The following is a 21166-nucleotide window of genomic DNA, read 5'->3' as shown; positions in this document are numbered from 1 at the left end:
CCTTACCCTTATCCTGCCTTTCCCATATGCATTTTCCCTAAAGGTTCTCTTTATGCCATATTGCTGAAGATGAGAGATATAGATGATAACACCCAAAATGGCAACATACCTGTTTACCTTTGAAACAAAAGTGTTCTAAAATAAACCCTACATATATATGTTTTCAAACACCAATTATTCGGTCTCTTTTCACTCTAATCCACCCCAAGGGATTTATTAATAAGAACCTGGTTACCCCCCCTTTCTGGGGTGGGTGGTAACAGACCCCTTGTAGCAGGATGTTCTACCTGGAAAAGAATCTGATGGGAGAATGCAAGCACTGCCAGCTCTCTGTGGGGAGTTACTGCTGGTGCCAAGGGGTTGGTTTAGTGTTGAATTGTGCCAAACCCAGCCTGGTTCCCCAACCTTCCAACATACATGCTGCTTTTGGAAGCAGAGTTTGACAGATCAGCTGCTCACTGGCCTGGGAATATGTGACTGCTGATCCATCACTGGATAAGCATGAAAGCCCAGGGCCAACTTTCCTAGAGCAGATTCTTCCACAGACTTTGTTGAAGTGTGTGGAGCTTCTGCTGTGAAGCAGGGACAGCTCTTGATGGTCACTGCCCAGGGGTTAAAAAAAAGAGAGAGCTCTGCCTTGATTTATTTCTATCAGACCCCGCCGGGCCCTCCCCGCTTCCTGCCGGGATCGGACACCGCCGGCGGCCCCGGCCCTGCCGGGCTCCATCAGCCTGAGCAATTGCTGCCAAGGAGGGGCCGGGGGCTTCCTCTTGGCCTTCGTCTCCCTGGCGCTGGGGCTCGGCTTCTACCTGCGCCAGAAGGTGAGGGGGGTCCCAGGGGGTCGTGTGTCCCCCCCAGAGCGTCTGTGCTCCCCCGGGGACCCCCCACCCCGGTGTCACCCCCTTTTCTCTCCCCACAGAGCTCCTGAGCCGGCGGCGGCCGCAGCCCCTCCCCGGGGCCTCGGGCCCAGCCTGGACCCCTCCTGTCCCTGTGAGGATTTTGGGGGGGTCGTGTGTCCCCCCCCTCCCCTGATGCCACTCCTGATCCCAGGAAAGCTTCCCAGTTCTCCCCAGTCCCGGTTATTGGAGGGCAGTGGGGAAGGGGCTTGGGGGAATCCCAAGGGGTGGAGCCGAGTTTGGTGGGAGCAGAACACTCCTCGGGATGGATCGGGAATGGGGACCCCCCTGTGTTCCCCCCTGTCAGCCCGCTCTGGGGGGGCTCTGGGAGGGAACTAACCCCTCAATAAGGCACCCAGCACACTTAGAAAGGTGCTGGGAACCCCCTAAACCTCCACACAGGCTCTGCAGGACTGCCTAAACATACTCAAAGCCCACCCAGGATCCCACCCAACCCCTTCTCTGGGGGGACTTCTCTGGGCACTGGTGGTGCTGGGAGCCCTCCCAGCTGCGGGCGAGGAGCTCTCGGGTGAGCGGGGGGTGGGAAGGGGGCGGTCAGTGGGAAAAGGGGGGTCAGAGGGGACAGAAGGGGTGGTGGGACCCCAAACTGAGTGGGAGGGGAGTGGGACCCCCCAAAAGTGGAGGGAGGAGGGGCACTGAGGATGCCCTCTGGAGCCCTGTCAGAGCCCTGACACTTCTGGGGTGACTCCAGGAACAGCCTTCACTGGCCCAGGGACATTCATCTCCCCAGCCTCGCACACATCCCCTGCAAATGGCTCTGTCTCCTCCATCACCCTCCTCTGCCTTTCTGGCCTGGCCCTTTCATTCCACACCAGCAAAGCAGCCTGGACACCATCTCACCTCTGCACTCAGAGGCCTTCTGTGAGCAGCAGTGGCAGATTTCTCTGGAAGGTGCATTTGTCCCCTGTCCCATGGCACAGGGCAAAGCTCAGAGGATGAATATACACCCAGGCACACACATCCTGGAGAGCTTTTTGAAGACAAAAATAGGGAGAGGAAGAAGAAAAGAGGCAAAATTAGAGAGATGAAAGGTGCCCCAAAAATCAGGAGCTTCCTCTGAGCCAGGTTTCCATAACTGAATCACTGGTGGGATATTTACTTTGATAAGTAGCTGCAGAAAACTATTCATGTAGACAATGAAAGAATCTGCTTAAGAGAATATATAGAAGTTGTTGTCAATGGAAACAAATGGAGAAAAATTGTTGAAATTAAAAAAAAAAAAAAATCAAAGGTCTGTCAATGCTGGCCAGGAAGCCTTCAGCAATTATCAAGAGTTCTGTTCTGCAGAGGTTTCAAGTGTCTCCTAAATTCCACACTCGTGGCTTCAGGCCATGACTTGCCAGGGCAGTCCCAGAGCTGGCCACTGCCCAGAGATGCCCTGGGGCAGCTCCAGTGCCCAAGTGGGACAAGTGGCCCAGGGTGTGTGGGAGCCCTTTGGAGCAGGAGCTGGTGGGCAGGAAGGGCCCATCTGGGGAGGGTCAGGGAATCCCCCCCTGCAGCCCTGCTGCCCAGGCTGAGGAGGGTCCTCTCCAGCCCACAGCCCATCGTGTGCCCTTGGGGGCTGCGCTGCCAGGGCTGTTCCCAGGAACTGACTGGCCAAGGAGGGCAGGCAGATGCTCAGGGGTCCTGAGGGTCATCACAGAGCTGAGTCCATCCAGATAAAAGACTTGGGGAGGTCAGGAGGAACTGGGACAAAAGGGATAAGACAACTGGGGAAGGAAAGAGGGGCTTGGACAACAAAGATTTCATGAGGTAAAAACAAGTGCAGTTAAGGCTGCTGGTGCTGCAGCACTGCCTGTGCAAACATTCTTGATGGGCCTTTTCCCTCTTTGTACCCTCAAGCCCCAACACCACCTAAAAGTGCTGCTCCTCCCATTGAAGGGAATCCACTGCTCTACTCCCAGCTTCAACCTGACCTTGAAGGCAAAGCCCAAAACCCAGAACTTCAGACTCTTCTTTGTACTCCAGTGCCCAGCCACTCCCAAACCTGCAGTGTTAGTGTGAAAAGCCAAGCTTTAATCCTGACCCAGCCCAAAAACTCTTCCCCTAATCCTCAAGCAGACACTGCCAGCAGAACACCAAACCCCCCCTCAGCTTCTGCCTAATCCCCACCCTGAGCTCTGAACCCCAAGCCCTGACCATTAAGCACCCCCACAGCCCTCGGGAGCAGGGCAAGGCCCTGCAGGGCCCCGAGCAGGCGCGGGGGGTTGGCAGAGGAACGGGAGGTGCCCTGTCCCTGCTCAGCCCGTGGCACACAAGGAGCAGAGGGGCGGCAATGCCGGCAGGAGTCAGCGGGGCCTCAGGAGGCCGAGGGGGCCCGGGGCGGGCGGGGGGCGTGGCCGCGCGCTGATTGGCTGCGGCGGGGTCTCGTGAGCGGGGAGCGCGCGGAGCGAGCGCCATGTTGGGCGCGTGGGAAGGAACGGGAGGAGGAGGCGGTGAGCGCTGGGAGAGCGGGGAGAGCGGGGTCTGGGATCCCCTCGGGGGCTGCGGGGAGCGCGGGTGAGGGTGGAAAGGCTGGAGGGCTCGGGAGGGTTTAGCGGGGGGGGTTCGGGGGTTCCCGAGGAAGTTTTGAGGGGTCCCTGCGGGGGTTCGGTGTCCTGAGGGGACTCGGGGGGGGGAGGTTGAAGGTCCCTGAAAAGGGTTTGGAGGCCCCCGAGGGAGTTTTGGTTTCTGAGGAGATTTGGTGGTCTCAGGTGGGCTGGAATGGTCTCTGAGACGGGTTGGAAGGCTTTGCGGGGATTTTGAGGCAGTTTTGGTAGTGTTTAGGGGGTCCCAGACGGCTTTGAGGCTCCCTTAGAGGGATTGGGGGGTCCCTGAATGGGCTGGGGGGGTCCCAGGTGTGTTTTGTGGGTCACTGAGAGGGTTTAGGGGGTCCGGGGTGGGGGGATGAGGTATCTTAGGGGATTTGAGGGGACTTTGAGGAGGTTTCAATGGGTAGAGGGGTGGATTTCTGAGGGGATTTCAGGGGTTTTGAGGGGATTTTGTGGAGTCCCTAAAGCCCAGCAGTGGGTTTGGGGGGTCCCCAAGACCCCAGGGGAGAAGTCCTAGGGATGCTCCCCAAGAATCGGAGGGGGGAGATATACTACATGCGGGTAAGGGGATCCCAGTGCCCCCAGAATATCCAAATAACCTCCAAGTGACCCTCAGTATAGCCCAGTAACCCCCCAGTGACCACCCAGTGTGTCCCAGGGAGCACCCAGTAACCCCCAGTATGGCCTGGTAGCCTCCCAATGTCCCCCCCGTGTGTCCTGGTATCCCCCAGTAACTCCCCAGTTCTCTGCCAGTGATCCCCAGTGTGCCCCAGTTCCCCCAAGTCCCTCCCAGTGCCGTCCCAGAATCCCTCAGTAACCCCCAGTCCCTCCCAGTGCCCCCTGGTTCCCCCCAGTGTGTCCCAGTATCCCCCAGTAAACACCCAGTGCCCTGCAAAGCCCCTCAACTGTCCCCAGTGTGTCCCCAGATGCCCTTGGCTTTTCTGTGAGGGGGGGGGAGCGTTTTGTGCTCAGAGGGTCCAGGGGGGGCTCCTGGAGTGAGATGGAGGGTTGGGGACATCAGGGATGGGGTTTGGGGACAGTGGGGAGGGGTTTGGGGACAGTGGAATTGGGGGTGTCAAGGGGGGAATAATGGCCATGGAGAGGCCCTGGAGATGCTAGAGACACCAGGGGGGTCTTCGGGTGTCAAGGGGGGAATTAGGGACACCAAGAGAGTCTTGGGTTCACCAAGGTGGATCTCAGGATTCACCTGCTCATATTGCAGCCCCTCCTCTCCCCCACCAGGTGCCATTAACCCTTCCCAAATGTCCTCTAACCCCCTTTTTCCCTTTAATCCCCTTCCCCCACAGATCCCTTTGACCCCCCAATGCCCCCAAGACCTCTTTTAATACACCCAAAATCCCCAAATCCCCACCCAAACTCCCCCCCAGAGCCCTTCAAATCTCCCCCAGCCCCCCCCCCCAAATCCCTCCTAAAACCCCTAAAGAGGGATCACCCAGCACCCTGGGACAGGAACACAGTGGGCTGTACTGGGGGCACTGGGCTGTACTGGGAAGGCACTGGGGGGACTCAGGTGTCCCAGGACAATGTGACTCAGCTCCAGGAGAGATCTGGGGAGCAGTGAGGAGGTACTGGTCTGTACTGGTCTGTACCCCCAATCCCCAAAGCCCCTCCCCAGCTCCCCCATGACCCTCCCGGACCCCAAAGCCCCCCAGGCCCCTGACTTGGTCCTGCTGCCCCTTGAGCATCTGCAGCTGCTGCAGAACCAGGCATTTCATCAGCAAATGTGCAGGTGACACCAAGCTGGGGGTGTGTTGATGTGCTGGAAGGCAGGAGGGCTCTGCAGAGGGACCTGTCTGTGGAAGAGTGTGTCAGCAGGAGCAGGGAAGTGATTGTTGGGCTGGACTGAGCGCTGGTGAGGCCACCCCTGGAGTGCTGTGTCCAGCTCTGGGCCCCTGAGTTGAGGAAGGCCCTGGAGGGGCTGGAGCAGGTGCAGAGAAGAGCAGCGAGGCTGGGGAAGGGAGTGGAGCACAAGTGGTGTGAGGAGAGGCTGAGGGAGCTGGGGGTGTTGAGGCTGGAGAAGAGGAGGCTCAGGGGAGACCTCCTGACTGTCTGCAAGTCCCTGCCAGGAGGTTGGAGCCAGGTGGGGGTGGGGCTGTTCTGCCAGGAAGCAGCAGTAGGACAAGAGGGCTGGGTCTTGATCTGTGCCAGGGGAGGTTTAGGTTGGATATTAGGAAGCAGTTTTTTACAGAGAGAGTAGTCAGGCCTTGGAATGGGCTGGGCAGGGAGGGGGTGGAGTCAGCGTCCCTGGAGGTGTTGAAGGTGAGAGTGGATGTGGCCTCAGTGCCATGGTCTGGGAAGCACGACGGGGTTGGATCCAGGGTTGGACTTGATGATCTCAGAGGTCTTTTCCAACCTGGCTGATTCTGTGATTCTGTGATTGCCATTCCTATGGCAGCACATGCTTGAGGCTCTATCCCCAGGGTGACAGAGATGTCTGTCCATATCTATCTCCAAGGTTAGTCTGTAAATGTGTGGTGTTAGAAAAGCAGGCTGAGTTCTGGGCTGGTTGTAGAAGGAGAAAGAAGCCCAGAGGCCAGTGCAAGCAGGCAGCCCTGAGCTTGCACCTGATGTCCCCTCCCTGCAGGTTCCTGTCCTTGAGCCCAGGCCCTGAGGTGAGGCTGAGAAGTGGCGCGGAGGTGAGCCCAGAGCTGTCCCTGAGGTGAGGCTGAGAATAAGTGCAAGGCAGAGGTGCTGCTGAGGAAGGAGAGCCCTGTGGTGGGGAAGAGAAGCAAAGCTGTGAGTGCCCATCCCCGAGCAGGTGCTGTGTCCATCCCCTGTGTGCCAGGTGAGCTGGGGCTTTGCTGCAGAGCTGCGGGCGCTGATTTGAGCGTCTCCAAGTGCTGAGATGGTGGGCACCCAGGAACACAAACTGTGCCTGGCCACGGAGCCTGCAAGGAGGAGCAGAGACAGCCCTGGCAGTGTGGGGGTCCAGGTTTTCCCTGTGCCTTCCCCTGCAGGCCCTGGCTGTCTCTGCTGGGCCCCTGTCCATAATCCCCTTAGGTCCCTGCACACCTGCTCTCCAGAGCTTGACTCACTGCAGACTTTGCAGGGAAATCTGTGCTGGCAGCTGCATCCTGAGCTTAAGGGCAGTTTGTATCCCTGAGTGCTGATCCATCCTGGGGACCCAAGGGATCCTCTGCCATTCCATCCATGCAGCAGGAGTCACCCTCCTGCCCTTGACTCCCTGCAGAGGAACTAGTGCCATCTCTCTGTTTGGGAGAAGCCAGATGCTGCCCCTGGGCCATCAGAAGTGGTGCTGAAGCCTCTTTCAGCCCAGCCCCGGGTGCAGTTTTCTCATCCCCTCACCGAGTGCCTGCTCCCCCAGCCGGCACTGACCAACCAGGGCGTTTGGCACACGTGGTTTGGTGGTTTGGAGAAACAGCCCCAGACTGGCAGGGGGCCAGATAACCTCGAGGAACAGCCCTGGTGAGTTTGAAGTGACACTACATTAATAGAGCTTTAGATTAATATATAGCAACTCAATCAAGTGCTCATGAAATGACCTCAATCCCCTCATCGTCCTTATTAAATAGTATTTTCTTGGGCCAAATCTTGATATTTTGGAGTATTTTTGGCTGAATCTTAACTTTTTACAGTTTGTGAGGGGGTTTGTCTTTCTGTTTCTGAGGGGTTTTTTGCCTGAGTCTTGGAGGTTTGAGTTTTTCTGGGCTGAATCTTGGTGTTTTGGAGGTTTTTATGGACACAGGAAGCCCGGTGAGTTCTAGAGATGGACTTGGGCAGGAGGAACCCCCAAGCCAACGCACTCAGCCCTTGTTTTCCCCCCATCAGGATTTGTCCTTCCCAAAGCTTGGGCGGATGGAGGAGGAGGCTGCGAGGAAGAGGAAGATGCCTTGGGCCCCCCAGGCAGGTGAGGAGGCAGTCAGTGTCCCTTTGGGCGGGTGTTGTGCTGCTCTGTCAGCCGAGCATGGCCCCGGCTGCAGGACAACCCCGCTGGCGCCGCCGTCCTGCCGGGGCCGGAGTTGGGGGGATGTCCTTGGCCTTCCCTGTGGGCCGGAGGCAAATCCCCTGCCTGTCCTTCTTGCTTCCTGCCCCAGGCCCCGAGCTGAGGACGGAGAGCCCGGAGGACAAATCCCCCCGTGAGACCCTGGTGGGAGAGGCCGTTTTGAAGGGCTCCCCGGCGCAGGAAGGCAGCGGGGAGGAAAAGGGCTGGAGATCTCCCCGCAGGAGGGGCTCCAAAGCCATCCCAGGGTGCTCTGAGGAGGAAAGAGCCAGCCTGTGCCGGGAAGGCGACCAGAGCTTGAGGGGGTGCTCTGACCTGGTGGTCCCTGAGCAGCCTCCCAGCAGAGAGAAGCCCTTCAGGTGCTTGGAATGTGGGAAGAGCTTCAGGCAGAGCTCCCACCTCCTCACCCACCAGCACATCCACACTGGGGAACGGCCCTACATGTGTGGGGAATGTGGGAAGAGCTTCAACCAAAGCTCCAACCTGATCCGACACCAGGCCATCCACACTGGGGAACAGCCCTACACGTGTGGGGAATGTGGGAAGAGCTTCAACTGCAGCTCCAACCTCCTCACCCACCAACGCATCCACACCGGGGAACGGCCCTACACGTGTGGGAAATGTGGGAAGAGGTTTCAGAGGAGCTCACATCTCCTCCTGCATGAGCGGACACACACGGATGAGAGGCCCTTCCGCTGCACCGACTGCGGGAAGGGCTTCAAGCAGAATGCTCACCTCGTCACCCACCAGCGCATGCACACCAGGGAGAGGCCCTACAAGTGTGGGGAGTGTGGGAAGAGCTTCACCCACAGCTCTACCTTGACCAAACACCAACGGACCCACTGCTAAGGGAAGCCCTGTGAGTGCCCCGACTGCGGGAAGAGCTTCGGCCGTAGGACTGACACACAAAAAAGGTTTCAAAAGGTCTTCAGGATTTTGAGTATCTGCACTCCAACATCAGTTTATTCTTTTGAATATGTGTAACTTTAACCTCATTTTAGTCTGAAAGCCAAATTCACCACTACCCTGTTCCTTGATAAATGACCAGTTACACTGAAGCAAAGAGCACTGGAACCAGTGCAACAAGCCCCAGTCTGACTTTCACACCTGCCCACGTGTCCTGTTTTCTGCTGCTCTACAGACTTCCTTGTTTAAAATACAATGGGAAAATGAACAGTTTTTGGGGTTGTTTTGGTTTGGGGCTCGGGTTTTTTTTTTCCCCTACTGTTCTCATTAACCTCATTTCAAATCTATTTCGGTGTTTGAAGATGAATTAAAATTTTGAATGATTTTTAATGTTAATGCCTTGACCAAAGTATCAAAACGTGAAAAATAATAATAATAAAAAAAAACACTACAAAGCTGTCCATTATTGTGACAATCAAACACTCAGAAGTACGAACTTAAGCACAGTGAAAACCCCATAAGACCATTAAAATAATTTTAATATTTATATATTAATATATTTTTACTAAACTTAACATAAGGAAATTTAATTACTGACTTTAGCTTTCCCCACCTCTCAAAAAGGTAATTTAGTTACCCTTGTCACCCTTGAAAGGCTCTTTCCAGCTGGGTTGGCCTCTGCCTTAGACACTCATGAGATGTGCCAAATCAAATTTAAGGGCAAATTTCCCCACCAGGTTCAACTCCATTGGTTTTACCAAAAACTTTGCAAGTAACCCCACAACTTTCATCTTAAACTCTTCTCTCAACCTTGTAAAATAATTAGCAGTAAACAGACCTGACAATGTGTTATAATTAAGAACACGTTCTTGTTCTCAGAGTTATTCACACACCAAAAAGATGCCACAGGAATGGCCAAAATATTAATAGCAACTTCTACACTTTGGAAATCTACATTTGGTTTTTAAAGATTTCACAGTGGTTGTTTCCTTAGGAATTCAGGCACATTTTACTAAAAAGTTTCAATAAACTTACAAAAACATCTTCCTCCACTAAGACACAGGCAGTGATCCTAACCTGAGGTAGGCACTGAAAAGCCCAATTTTTTTCTTCACTGTCACGAGTCTTTCATTCCTTCTGTCACATCAATTAGGCATCAGCCCATTTTTCAAGCTGCTGTTACCTACCAGCTCCTGGTTTGGTTTCCAAGCCCAGTATTTTGGCCACGATAAAATCAGGGACCTGGGCAGTCATGTCAGAATGACAAAGAGTACTGACCCTCCCTGCCAAGGGAGACAAACCATTCCCAACCTCGACCAAAGGTTCAAGGCAACAATTCTGAAACAATTTTACAATGTTTTTCTCTTCAGTTTTTTGCTGCAATTCTCTGTTGCTCTATTAAAAGACCACAGCAGTGAAAGACAAGGCCTGATGGCCAAACCCAGGGCTTCAGCCACTTGAGGTCTATTGAAATCTCTCTGTGAGGAAAAGCTGAGAGAATTGGGATTGTTGAGGCTGGAGAAGGGAAGGCTTTGGGGTGACCTAATTGTGGCCTTCCAGTCCCCTCAGTAAAGTCATGGACAATACCCAGCTGGGTGTGAGTGTGGATGTGCTGGAGGGCAAGAAGGATCTGCAGAGGGATCTGGACAGGCTGGATCAAGAAGGCCAAGTGTCAGGGCCTGCCCTTGGCTCCCAACAACCCCCTGGAACACTCCAGGCTGGGGGCAGAGGGGCTGGAGAGCTGCTCAGCAGGAAGGGACTTGGGGGTGCTGCTTGACAGGGGCTGGATATGAGGCAGAGTGTGCCCAGGGGGGCAAGAAGGCCAAGGGCATCGTGGCCTTTGTGGAGAAGAGTGTGGCCAGCAGGAGCAGAGAACTGATTGCCCCTCTGTGCTGGGCACTGGGGAGGCCCCACCTGGAGTGCTGTGTCCTGTTCTGGCCCCTCAGTGCCAAAAGGCCCTTGAGGGGCTGGAGCGTGTCCAGAGAAGGGAACGGAGCTGGGGAAGGCTCTGGAAAACATGTCTGCTGAGGGACGGCTGAGGGAACTGGGCTTGTTGAGTGTGGAGAAGGGGAGGCTCAGGGGGGACCTCATTGCTCTCTGCAATGACCTGAAAGGAGGTTTTAGTGAGGTGGGGGTTGGTCTCTTCTGCAAAGCCTTTAGTGACAGAAGATAGGAAACGACCTTAACTTGCGTCAGGTGAGGCTTAGATTAGATATTCAAAACCCCTTTTTCCACTGAAAGAGTGTTCAGGTATTGGCACAAGTAGCCCAGGGAGGTGGTGGAGTCTCTGGAAGTGTTCAGGTGTGTGGTGGGTTCACCTGTGTCCTTGGCTGGACACCAGGTGCCCTCCCAGCCGCTCTATCACTCCCCTTCCCAACAGGACATGGGAGAAAGTAAGGTGGGAAAAAAAAACAACTTGTGGGTTAAGACAGTTTATTTAAAGAAAAAATTAAAGCGATGAGCACGCAGAAGCCAAAGATAGCAGGGTTGACATAAGGCCGTTTATTTAAAGCAAAAGACAGCAGGGTTTGTTCTCTGCTTCCCATGAGCAGCCATGGTCGGCCACTCCCGAGGAGCAGGGCTTGGGTCCGCGGGACGGTTCCTCAGCAGGCAGCCATCAGACAATGAATGCCCCCCTCCTGCTCCCTGCCTCAGCTTTTAGAGCTGAGCTGACCTCCCATGGTCTGCAATGTCCCTTGGGTCAGTTGGGCTCAGCTGGCCTACTTGGGTCCCCTGCCAGGCTCTTGCCCTCAGCTAAGGAAGGAATGTCCCAGTGTTGGTGCTGTGCTCAGCAGTGGCCAAAACACTGGGGTGTTCTCAACCCCCTTCCAGCTGCCAATGCCAAGCCCAGCCCTGGGAGGGCTGCTGTGGGGAACTGAACTGCAGCTCAGCCAGACCCAACCCAAATGTCTATGGCACATATTCTATAGAATCCATCCTTAGGTGTTGTATGATAGATCTATAAGATATTACAAATAATAAGCAATAATAAGGCAAGTGTCCTCCTTAGGGACACCCTCCCCCCCCCAAAACTACTTGCTGGGTTTGTTCCCTGGGGGTCTCTGCAGCAGCAAGCACAGCCCCACACTGACTGCTCTGGGCTGTGCAGGCATTTGTGGTTCTGCCTGTCTCACACACCCCCCCAACCTTGGGATGGATCTGGATGTGACTGGATGTGATGTCACAGGGGAGCTGTGATATCATGGGGAGGTGTGATGTCACAGGGACGATGTGATGTCACAGGGGAGGATGTGAATCAAAGGAGAGGTGTGATGTCATATGATGGATGTGAAGTCATAGAGATGTGATGTCACAGGAAGGATGTGATGTCACAGGGATGATACGATATCAAAGGAGAGGTGTGATGTCATAGGGGAGTTGTGATGTCACAGGAGAGGATGTGACATCACAGAGATGTTATGATTTCACAGAAGAGGTGTGATGTCATATGATGGTTGTGACGTCATAGATGAGATGTGATGTCACAGTGGAGGTGTGATGTCAGAGGGGAGCTGTGATGTCACGGGGAAGATGTGATGTCATGGGGAGATGTGATGTCACATGAGAGCTGTGATGTCACAGGGGAGGATGTGATGTCACAGGGATTATATGATATCACAGGAGAGATGTGATGTCATATGATGACTGTGACGTCATGAGGGAGATGTGATGACACAGGAAAGATGTGATGTCACAGGGGAGATGTGATGTCACGGGGAGGATGTGATTTCACAGGGATGATATGATGTGATGTCATATGATGGATGTGATGTCATAGAGAATCCTTGATGTCACAGGGGAGCTGTGATGTCACAGGGGAGCTGTGATGTCACATGGGAAGTGTGATGTCACAGAAATGGTATGATGTCATGAATCCGAAAAATCGGTCCAAGAAACTGCTCAGAGACTTTTTTATCTTTAAGCAGCAAGGTATTTGTTTATTCAACATTGGGAGCAGGCCAGCTTGCACTGGGCAGACTTGCTCGAAGGCTTCACATAAAATCAGTATTTTTATACAATCTTCAGATGTGATTAAATGCATATTCAAGTGATTACAACACCTATCAATGCATATTAATAACAGGCGGAGTATAGATGAAGCTCAGGCGGGGCTTGGGGCGGTGCTTCTCTTGGCCCTCAATTTTGGGGGGTCTGGGGGCATAAACTCATCTTCTTCAGCCTGACCCTTCTTCTCTTCCATTGTTCTTGACCAGGTCACTGAAGCTTGGAAAAAGCCCTGGCTCCAGGCCTGTTTCTCCTATTCTAATGTCTACCTGATCCTGCTGTATTTCTAATTTATTGCTTCTAGGCCTATTACATGTTCTTGTACTATTCTCTGAAGCTTTGGTCCAATAAGTAGAACAGAACGACCACAGATCATCTTGGATGTTGGTAGCTTGTTAGCAGGCCCAAATTTCTTAGTTAACTCTTTTGGGCCTGGCCTCCTGTTTCAGTGGGATCGGCCATTGCAGCGCAGGGCTGAAAAAAGGGAACAGCAGCTCTTGCCACCAGGAAAAAAGGACTGGAAGCTTTGGCTTCAGGTGTAGTTCTTGGGCAGCCTGGGCACTTTTTGGGCAGCAAAGAGTTTTCTGTGGTGGCACCTTTTCTCTGGTAAGAATCTTCAGTTGGACTCTAATTTTCAGGAGGTGGGACCGGCAATAGCAGCGCAGGACTGAAAAAAGGGAACAGCAGCTCTTTCCTCGAAAAAAAAAAGTCTGGATCCTTTGGCTTTGTGGTGCAGTTGTTGGTGCAGCCTGGTCACTTCATGGGCATGGAGATCTTTCTGTGGTGGCACCTTTTGTCTGAAAGGAATCTTCATTTGGATTCAATTTTCCAGGAGGTGGGACCGGCCATTGCAGCGCAGGGCTAAAAAAAGGGAACAGCAGCTCTTTCCACCAGGAAAAAAAGTCTGAAAGCTTTGGCTTCAGGTGTAGTTGGGACAGTCTGGGCACTTCTTGGGTAGGAAGAGTTTTTGTGGTGGTACATTTTAGTCTAGGAGGAATCTTCAGTTGGATTCAATTTTCCAGGAGGCGGGACCGGCCATTGCAGAGTAGAACTGAAAAAAGGGAACAGCAGCTCTTTCCACCAGGAAAAAAAGTCTGGAAGTTCTGGCTTCAGGTGTAGTTGGGGCAGCCTGAGCACTTCTTGGGCAGGAAGAGTTTTCTGTGCTGGCACCTTTTGTCTGGCAGGAATCTTCATTTAGAGTAAATTTTTTCCAGGAGGCGGGACTGGCCATTGCAGAGTAGGGCTGGAAAAAGGGAACAGCAGCTCTTTCCACCAGGAAAAAAAGTCTGGATTCTTTGGTTTCAGGTGCAGTTGTTGGAGCAGCCTGGGCACTTTTTGGATAGGAAGAGTTTTCTGTGGTGGCACCTTTTGTCTGGCAGGAATCTTCATTTATATCCAATTTTCCAGGAGGTGGGACCGGTCATTGCAGCGCAGAGCACAGAAAAGGGAACAGCAGCTCTTTCCACCAGGAAAAAAAGTGTGGAAGCTTTAACTTCAGGTGTAGTTGTTGGGGCAGCCTGGGCACTTCTTGGGCAGCAACAGTTTTCTCTGGTGGCACCTTTTGTCTAGGAGGAATCTTCATTTGGATTCAAAATTCCAGGAGGTGGGACTGGCCATTGCAGCGCAGGGCTGAAAAAAGGGAACAGCAGCTCTTTCCACCAGCAAAAAAAAGTCTGGAGGCTTTGGCTTTGAGGTGTAGTTGTTGCAGTCTGGGAACTTCTTGGGCACCAAGAGTTTCCTGTGGTGGAACTTTTTCTCTAGGAAGAATCTTCATTTGGATTGAATATTCCAGGAGGTGGGACCGGCCATTGCAGCGCAGGGCAGAAAAAAGGGAACAGCAGCTCTTTCCACCAGGAAAAAAACTCTGGAAGCTTTGGCTTCAGGTGTAGTTGTTGGGGCAGCCTGGGCACTTCTTGGGCAGCAAAGGGTTTTCTGTGGTGGCACGTTTTGTCTGGCAGGAATCTTCATGTAGAGAAAATTTTTACAGGATGTTGGACCGGCCATTGCAGCGCAGGGCAGAAAAAAGGGAACAGCAGCTTTTTCCACCAGGAAAAAAAGTCTGGATTCTTTCGTTTCAGGTGGAGTTGTTGGAGCAGCCTGGGCACTTTTTGGGTAGGAAGAGTTTTCTGTGGTGGCACCTTTTGTCTGGCAGGAATGTTCATTTAGAGTAAATTTTTCAGGAGGTGGGACCGGCCATGGCAGCGCAGGGCATTAAAAAAGGGAACAGCAGCTCCTTCCAGCAGGAAAAAAAGTCTGGAAGCTTTGGCTTTGAGGTGCAGTTGTTGGGGCAGCCTGGGCACTTCTGTGGCAACAAAGAGCTTAATGTGGTGGCACCTTCTGTCTGGCATTAATATTCATTTAGAATAAATTTTCCAGGTGATGGGACCGGCCATTGAAGCGCAGGGCAGAAAAAAGGAAAGAGCAGCTCTTTCCACCAGGAAAAAAAGTCTGGAAGCTTTGGCTTTGAGGTGCAGTTGTTGGGGCAGCCTGGGCACTTCTGGGGCAGCAAGAAATTTCTGTGGTGGCACCTTTTGTCTGGCAGCAATCTTCATTTACAGTAAATTTTCCAGGCGGTGGGACAGGCCATTGCAGCGCAGGCTTGAACAAAGGGAACAGCAGCTCTTTCCATCAGGAAAAAAAGTCTGGAGGCTTTGGTTTTGAGGTGCAGTTGTTCGGGTAGTCTGGGCACTTTTTGGGCAGGAAGAACTTTCTGTGGTGCCACCTTTTGTCTGGCAGGAATCTTTATTTACATTCTATTTTCCAGGAGGTGGGACAGGCCATTGAAGCGCAGGGCAGAAAAAAGGGAACAGCAGCTCTTTCCACCAGGAAAAAAAGTCTGGAACCTTTGGCTTCAGGTGCAGTTGTTGGAGCAGTCTGGGCACTTCTTGGACATGAAAGAGTTTTCTGTGGTGGCACCTTTTGTCTGGCAGGAATCTTCAGTTGGATTCAATTTTCCAGGAGGTGGGACCGGCCATTGCAGTGCAGGGCTGAGAAAAGGGAACAGCAGCTCTTTCCACCAGGAAAAAAAGTCTGGAAGCTTTGGCTTTGAGGTGCAGTTGTTGGGGCAGCCTGGGCACTTCTTGGGCATCAAAGAGCCTTCTGTGGTGGCACCTTTTTGTCTAGCACGAATCTTCATTTATATCCAATTTTCCAGGAGGTGGGACCGGCCATTACAGAGCAGGGCTGAAAAAAGGGAACAGCAGCTCTTTCTGCCAGAAAAATAAGTCTGGAACTTTTCGCATTGAGGTGCAGTTTTTGGGGCAGCCTGGGAACTTCTGGCGCAGCAAGAGTTTTTTCTGGTGGCACCTTTTGTCTAGGAGGAATCTTCATTTGGTTTCAAAACTCCAGGAAGTGGGACCGGCCATTGCAGTGCAGGGCAGAAAAAAGGGAACAGCAGCTCTTTCCACCAGGAAAAAACGTCTGGATTCTTTGGTTTCAGGTGCAGTTGTTAGAGCAGCCTGGGCACTTCTTGGGTAGGAAGAGTTTTCTGTGGTGGCACCTTTTGTCTGGCAGGAATCTTTAGTTGGAGAAAATTTTCCAGGAGGTGGGACTGGCCATTGTAGAGCAGGGCTGAAAAAAGGGAACAGCAGCTCTTTCCACCAGGAAAAAAAGTCTGGAGGCTTTGTCTTTGAGGTGTACTTGTTGGGGCAGCCTGGGCACTTCTTGGGCAGCAAGAGTTTTTTCTGGTGGCACCTTTTATCTAGGAGGAATTTTCATTTGGATTCAAAATTCCAGGAGGTGGGACTGGCCATTGAAGCGCAGGGCTGAAAAAAGGGAACAGCAGCTCCTTCCCTAAGGAAAAAACGTCTGGATCCTTTGACTTCAGGTGCAGTTTGTGGTGCAGCCTGGGCACTTCTTGGGCAGCAAAGAGCTTTTTGTGGTGGCACCTTTTGTCTGGCAGGAATCTTCAGGTGGATTCAATTTTCCAGGAGGTGGGACCGGCCATTGCAGCACAGGGCTGAGAAAAGGGAACAGCAGCTCTTTCCATCCGGAAAAAAAAGGCTGGAGGCTTTGGTTTTGAGGTGCAGTTGTTCGGGTAGTCTGGGCACTTTTTGGGCAGGAAGAACTTTCTGTGGTGGCACATTTTGTCTGCAGGAATCTTTATTTACATTCTATTTTCCAGGAGGTGGGACCGGCCATTGCAGTGCAGGGCAGAAAAAAGGGAACAGCAGCTCTTTCCACCAGGAAAAAAAGTCTGGAAGCTTTGGCTTTGAGGTGCAGTTGTTGGGGCAGCCTGGGCACTTCTTGGGCATCAAAGAGTTTTCTGTGGTGGCACTTTTTGTCTGGCAGGAATCTTCATGTAGAGAAAATTTTCCAGGAGGTGGGACAGGCCATTGCAGTGCAGTCCTGAAAAAAGGGAACAGCAGCTCTTTCCACCAGGAAAAAAAGTCTGGAGGCTTTGGCTTTGAGGTGCAGTTGTTCGGGTAGTCTGGGCACTTCTTGGTCAGGAAGAACTTTCTGTGCTGGCACCTTTTTTCTGGCAGGAATCTCCATTTACATTCTATTTTTCAGGAGATGCGACAGGCCATTGCAGAGTAGGGCATAAAAATGGGAACAGCAGCTCTTTCCACCAGGAAAAAAAGTCTGGAACCTTTGGCTTCACGTGTAGTTGGTGAAGCAGCCTGGGCACTTCTTGGGCAGCAAGAAATTTCTGTGGTGGCACCTTTTGTCCGGCAGCAATCTTCATTTAGAGTAAATTTTCCAGGAGGTGGGACAGGCCATTGCAGAGCAGGGCTGAAAAAAGGGAACAGCAGCTCTTTCCACCAGGAAGAAAAGTCTGGATTCTTTGGCTTTGAGGTGCAGTTGTTGGAGCAGCCTGGGCACTTCTTGGGTAGGAAGAGTTTTCCGTGATGGCACGTTTTGTCTGGCAGGAATCATCAGTTGGATTCAATTTTCCAGGAGGTGGGACTGGCCGTTGCAGCGCAGGGCAGAAAAAAGGGAACAGCAGCTCTTTCCACCAGGAAAAAAAGTCTGGGGCCTTTGGTTTTGAGGTGCAGTTTTTGGGGCAGCCTGGGCACTTCTTGGGCAGCAAGAGTTTTTTCTGTGGTGGCACCTTTTGTGTGGCAGGAATCCTCATTTGGATTCAATTTTCCAGGAGGTGGGACTGGCCATGGCAGCGCAGGGCAGAAAAAAAGGGAACAGCAGCTCTTTCCACCAGGAAAAAAAGTCTGGAAGCTCTGGCTTTGAGGTGCAGTTGTTGGGGCAGCCTGGGCACTTCTGGGGCAACAAAGAGCTTTCTGTGGTGGCACCTTCTGTCTGGCATTAATATTGATTTAGAGTAAATTTTCCAGGTGATGGGACAGGCCATTGCAGCGCAGGGCTGAAAAAAGGGAACAGCAGCTCTTTCCACCAGGAAAGAAAGTCTGGAAGCTTTGGGTTTGAGGTGCAGTGTGTGGGAAAGACTGGTCACTTCTTCAGCAGCAAGACTTTCTGGGGTGGCACCTTTTGTCTGGCAGGAACCTTCATTTGGATTCAATTTCTCAAAACATGGGATCAGCCATTGCAGCACAGGACTGAAAAAGGGGAACAGTAGCTCTTTCTACCAGAAAAGAAAGTCTGGATCCTTTGGCTTCAGGTGTAGTCATTGGGGCCGCCTGGGCACTTCTTGTGCAGCAAGAACTTTCTGTGGTGGCACCTTTTGTCTCGGAGGTGTTTGTTCCCTGTTAGCAAGTCCCTTATGGCGTCAATCACAGAACACTGGGACTGCTCACAGGGCATGATGAAGGAATACAGCAGCAGTGCGGAAAGAGGAGGTAGAAAAATACATTCCTTTATCTAATATACTTCCTCAATTAGAGAAATCACTAATCTTGTCACATGATTTGTACTGGACCCTTCTAAGGATGTACTTTTGCCCAGACCCTTTGCTCCAGATGTGCCAGCTACACTAAAGGAAACCAGAGAGAATCTCAGCGAAGCCAAAAATCAGCTCTTATGGCACTTGGCACTCTATGGGGTTTAGCACTGGAGCTCAATCTCTCTGGGATGGCTGGTCCAGAACAGTTCATTTAATGAATGGTGCTGTTGCTGAACTTCCCTGGGCATGTTGCAATTGGCTACTGAGGCTGAAAGGTTTCCTGTAAAGATTTTTATCTTTTGAAACTACAGGCTGAATTTGAGGGATAAACTCCAGTATTCTGAAAGTGGAAAGTTGATAAAACAGAAAAGACTGTTTCTTCTACAACAGATTTGAAATGGTCCACTTGTAAAAATCACAAAGCTTGAAGCCTACTCAGCAGAGCTGATTCCTCATCTGCACTGATCATCAGCAACTGGACTCTCTCCTATTTCAGGGTCTCATCTGTGTACACTGGATTAAGGCCTCCTAACTTCCTAAGAAAAGTAGTGTTATAAGCTCACAGTTCTGCCAAGGTTTCCTTAGCAGATGGGTTGAAAAGCAAAACTTTGTTGCCATGATCAACGAATGCAGAGCCCAAGGTTGTTTGTGGTGCTAGCTTTGCTCCACTCTCTAATAACTTCTGTCCAGATCAGTGCTGGCAACAAGAATTCCAGGTTAACGCTTGTTTCATTTTTCAGGCTTTGCATTTCAAGAATGGGGAGTTGTTATTGGAAACTCTGCCATGGCTGTCAGTAACAGCCTCGGAAAACAGTTTTTCTTATTTCTGAGGGAGAAGTTTCCAACCCAGATTTGGAGTATGCAAATAGTTTAATGACTTGTTGTAGAATTGGAAATAAAAATCAATACATTTGCTCTGATTAATGTCTTAACTTATATTTGGCTAAAGAGTTCTTTTCTTGGTACCTTCTTTAAAAAATAGGACCCATAAGCACAGAGGTGATCTCCTAAAGTGTTGTAACCTTTTAAGTCCACTTGTTGCCACACAACAATAGCATGCCAATATCACATCCAAAGATACAGAATCTTAGAGAGATACACACAAATATATACCTATACATATCTATGTATGTACATCTATCTACCTATACATATCTATACATATCTATACAAATACACACAAGAAAGTTTGGGGTTCCTGATGAGAGTTCTACACGGGTAATGAACAGAGGACTGGTTTGATGTGTCATACAACTGTGGGGACCATGAATGTAAGCTCTGGGCTTTGATTTACTGTCCTGGTTTGTAACTGCCTGCCTTCCCTTTGGGGGGAACACAGGCCTCTATTTTGCACGGTCTGTTTTGTTTTACTTGGCAGTGTAGACTAGGGGCAGAAGAGTTTTTGGAGCCAAACAGCTCGATGCAGATTCAGTTCCTTTAGTGGTGCCTAAAACTCAGGAGCTGGACTCCACGGTGCCGGTGGGACCCTCCCAACTCAGCACGTTCCATGATTCCATCAAGTCCAACTGTCAGCCCAGCACTGCCCCAGCAACCCCCAAACCACTAAAGCCTGTCAGCCATGGCCAGATGCAGGAGCCTCTGAAACACCTGCCGGGGTGCTGGCTCCGCCCGGGCAACCCATTGCAGTGCCCGAGCCCCCCCCGAAAAACACAGCGAGAAACCTTTCTCCAGGAGCTGACCTGAAGCTCCCCTGTCTCAGCCTCGGGCCACGTCCCCCGCTCCTCCCAGCGCAGGCTCCTTTCCAGCAGCCCCCTCGGCAGAAGGCGGCTCAGGGCTCCCCTCTGCCCCCCCGGCCGGCTCCGCTCCGGCCCCGCTCCCGCCACGGCCCCGCTCGGCTCTGCACGGGGAAGGAACGCGCCCAGCCCCGGACAGACACCCCCGGGGGCCGCGCACCGGGGGACTGTCCCCGGGGCTCACTCACCGGGGGTCTCTCCTCGGGGGTGACTTACCGGGGCTCCCTCCCCGGGGGTCACTTGCCGGGGGTTGTTCACCGGGGGTCCCTCCGCGGGGGTCACTTACCGGGGCTTGTTCACCGGGGGTCCCTCCGCGGGGGTCACTTACCGGGGCTTGTTCACCGGGGGTCCCTCCGCGGGGGTCACTTACCGGGGCTTGTTCACCGGGGGTCCCTCCGCGGGGGTCCCTTACCGGGGCTTGTTCACCGCGGGTCGCTCCGCGGGGGCCGCTGCCCGGGGGCCGCTGCCCGGGGGCCGCTGCCCGGGGGCCGCTGCCCGGGGGCCGCTCCCACCCAAACCCCACCAACCGCCCCTCTCGGCCCCGCCCCCGCCCCGCCCAATCCCCGCCTCGCCCCGCCCACTCCGCCGCCTCCCATTGGCTGCGCACGTTCGGCCCTGGAGCGAGGAGCGCGCGGGGAGCGTTGCCTGGAAACCGCCGAGGGAATCCCGGGAATCCTCGGGGCGCCGGCGCTGCCCCCCCACTCCTGGAGCGAGTGGCCGTGCCCGCCCGGGAGCGGGCACTCAGCGCCTGGCTGCGGCCGCCACAACGGGCAGGGAAGCAGGCGCGCGGAAGGCGGGCTTCGGGCCCCGGGCAGCGAGGAGCCCTGAAAAGAACAAAAGTGTTGAAAGAGAGGGAACTCATCGCACCATCACAGAACATGCTGAGCTGGAAGGGACCCACGAGGAGCGTCGAGTCCAAGCCTTTGCCCGGCACAGCACCGACCCCAAGAGTCACACCGTGTGCCTGAACTCTACCAGCCTTGGTGCTGTGACCACTGCCCTGGGGAGCCTGGTCCAGTGCCCAACCACCCTCGGAGGGAAGAACCTTTCCCAAATATCCACCCTCACCCCACGTGAAAAAAAACTGTTTGCAACCAAAAAAAAAAGTTTCTATTTTCTTCCTTCCCCTTCTCCTTATTTAGTGTTTACACAGCAGTACTGCAGTGCCCTACTGGCTCAAAACTGAAATACTTGAAGTCCTTGCCGTATAGGCTGGATTTTGTCCCTTAGGCAGAGGCTAATCTGCCTGCAGTCCACCAGGACTGCCAGAGCTT

At 52.9% G+C, this 21166-nt stretch overlaps 2 protein-coding genes across 2 annotated transcripts in view; one reads left to right on the top strand and one right to left on the bottom strand.

The window, feature by feature from the left end:
* The window catches only part of LOC135405014 (zinc finger protein 418-like), a 161350-nt gene that overhangs the window by 24589 nt on the left and 115595 nt on the right, over positions 1-21166 (bottom strand). The window lies entirely within an intron of this gene.
* On the top strand, positions 7188-8451 carry LOC135405352 (zinc finger protein with KRAB and SCAN domains 1-like). Its single transcript, XM_064640037.1, has 2 exons — positions 7188-8203; positions 8274-8451. The coding sequence occupies exons 1-2, from the start codon at positions 7197-7199 to the stop codon at positions 8368-8370; spliced, it is 1104 nt and encodes a 367-aa protein (XP_064496107.1). The 5' UTR covers positions 7188-7196; the 3' UTR covers positions 8371-8451.

Source organism: Pseudopipra pipra, chromosome W (assembly GCF_036250125.1).
Source record: "Pseudopipra pipra isolate bDixPip1 chromosome W, bDixPip1.hap1, whole genome shotgun sequence".
Taxonomy (NCBI): domain Eukaryota; kingdom Metazoa; phylum Chordata; class Aves; order Passeriformes; family Pipridae; genus Pseudopipra; species Pseudopipra pipra.
Note: the sequence above shows the minus strand (reverse complement) of the source record. Positions and strands in the feature narration are given on the sequence as shown.

Excerpts from the sequence above, each read along its gene's own strand:
- LOC135405352 (XM_064640037.1), top strand. The coding sequence starts at position 7,197 with ATGGACTTGGGCAGGAGGAACCCCCAAGCCAACGCACTCAGCCCTTGT. Across the intron at positions 8,204-8,273 it reads ATGCACACCAGGGAGAGGCC|TGCTAAGGGAAGCCCTGTGA; the intron begins CTACAAGTGTGG and ends CAACGGACCCAC.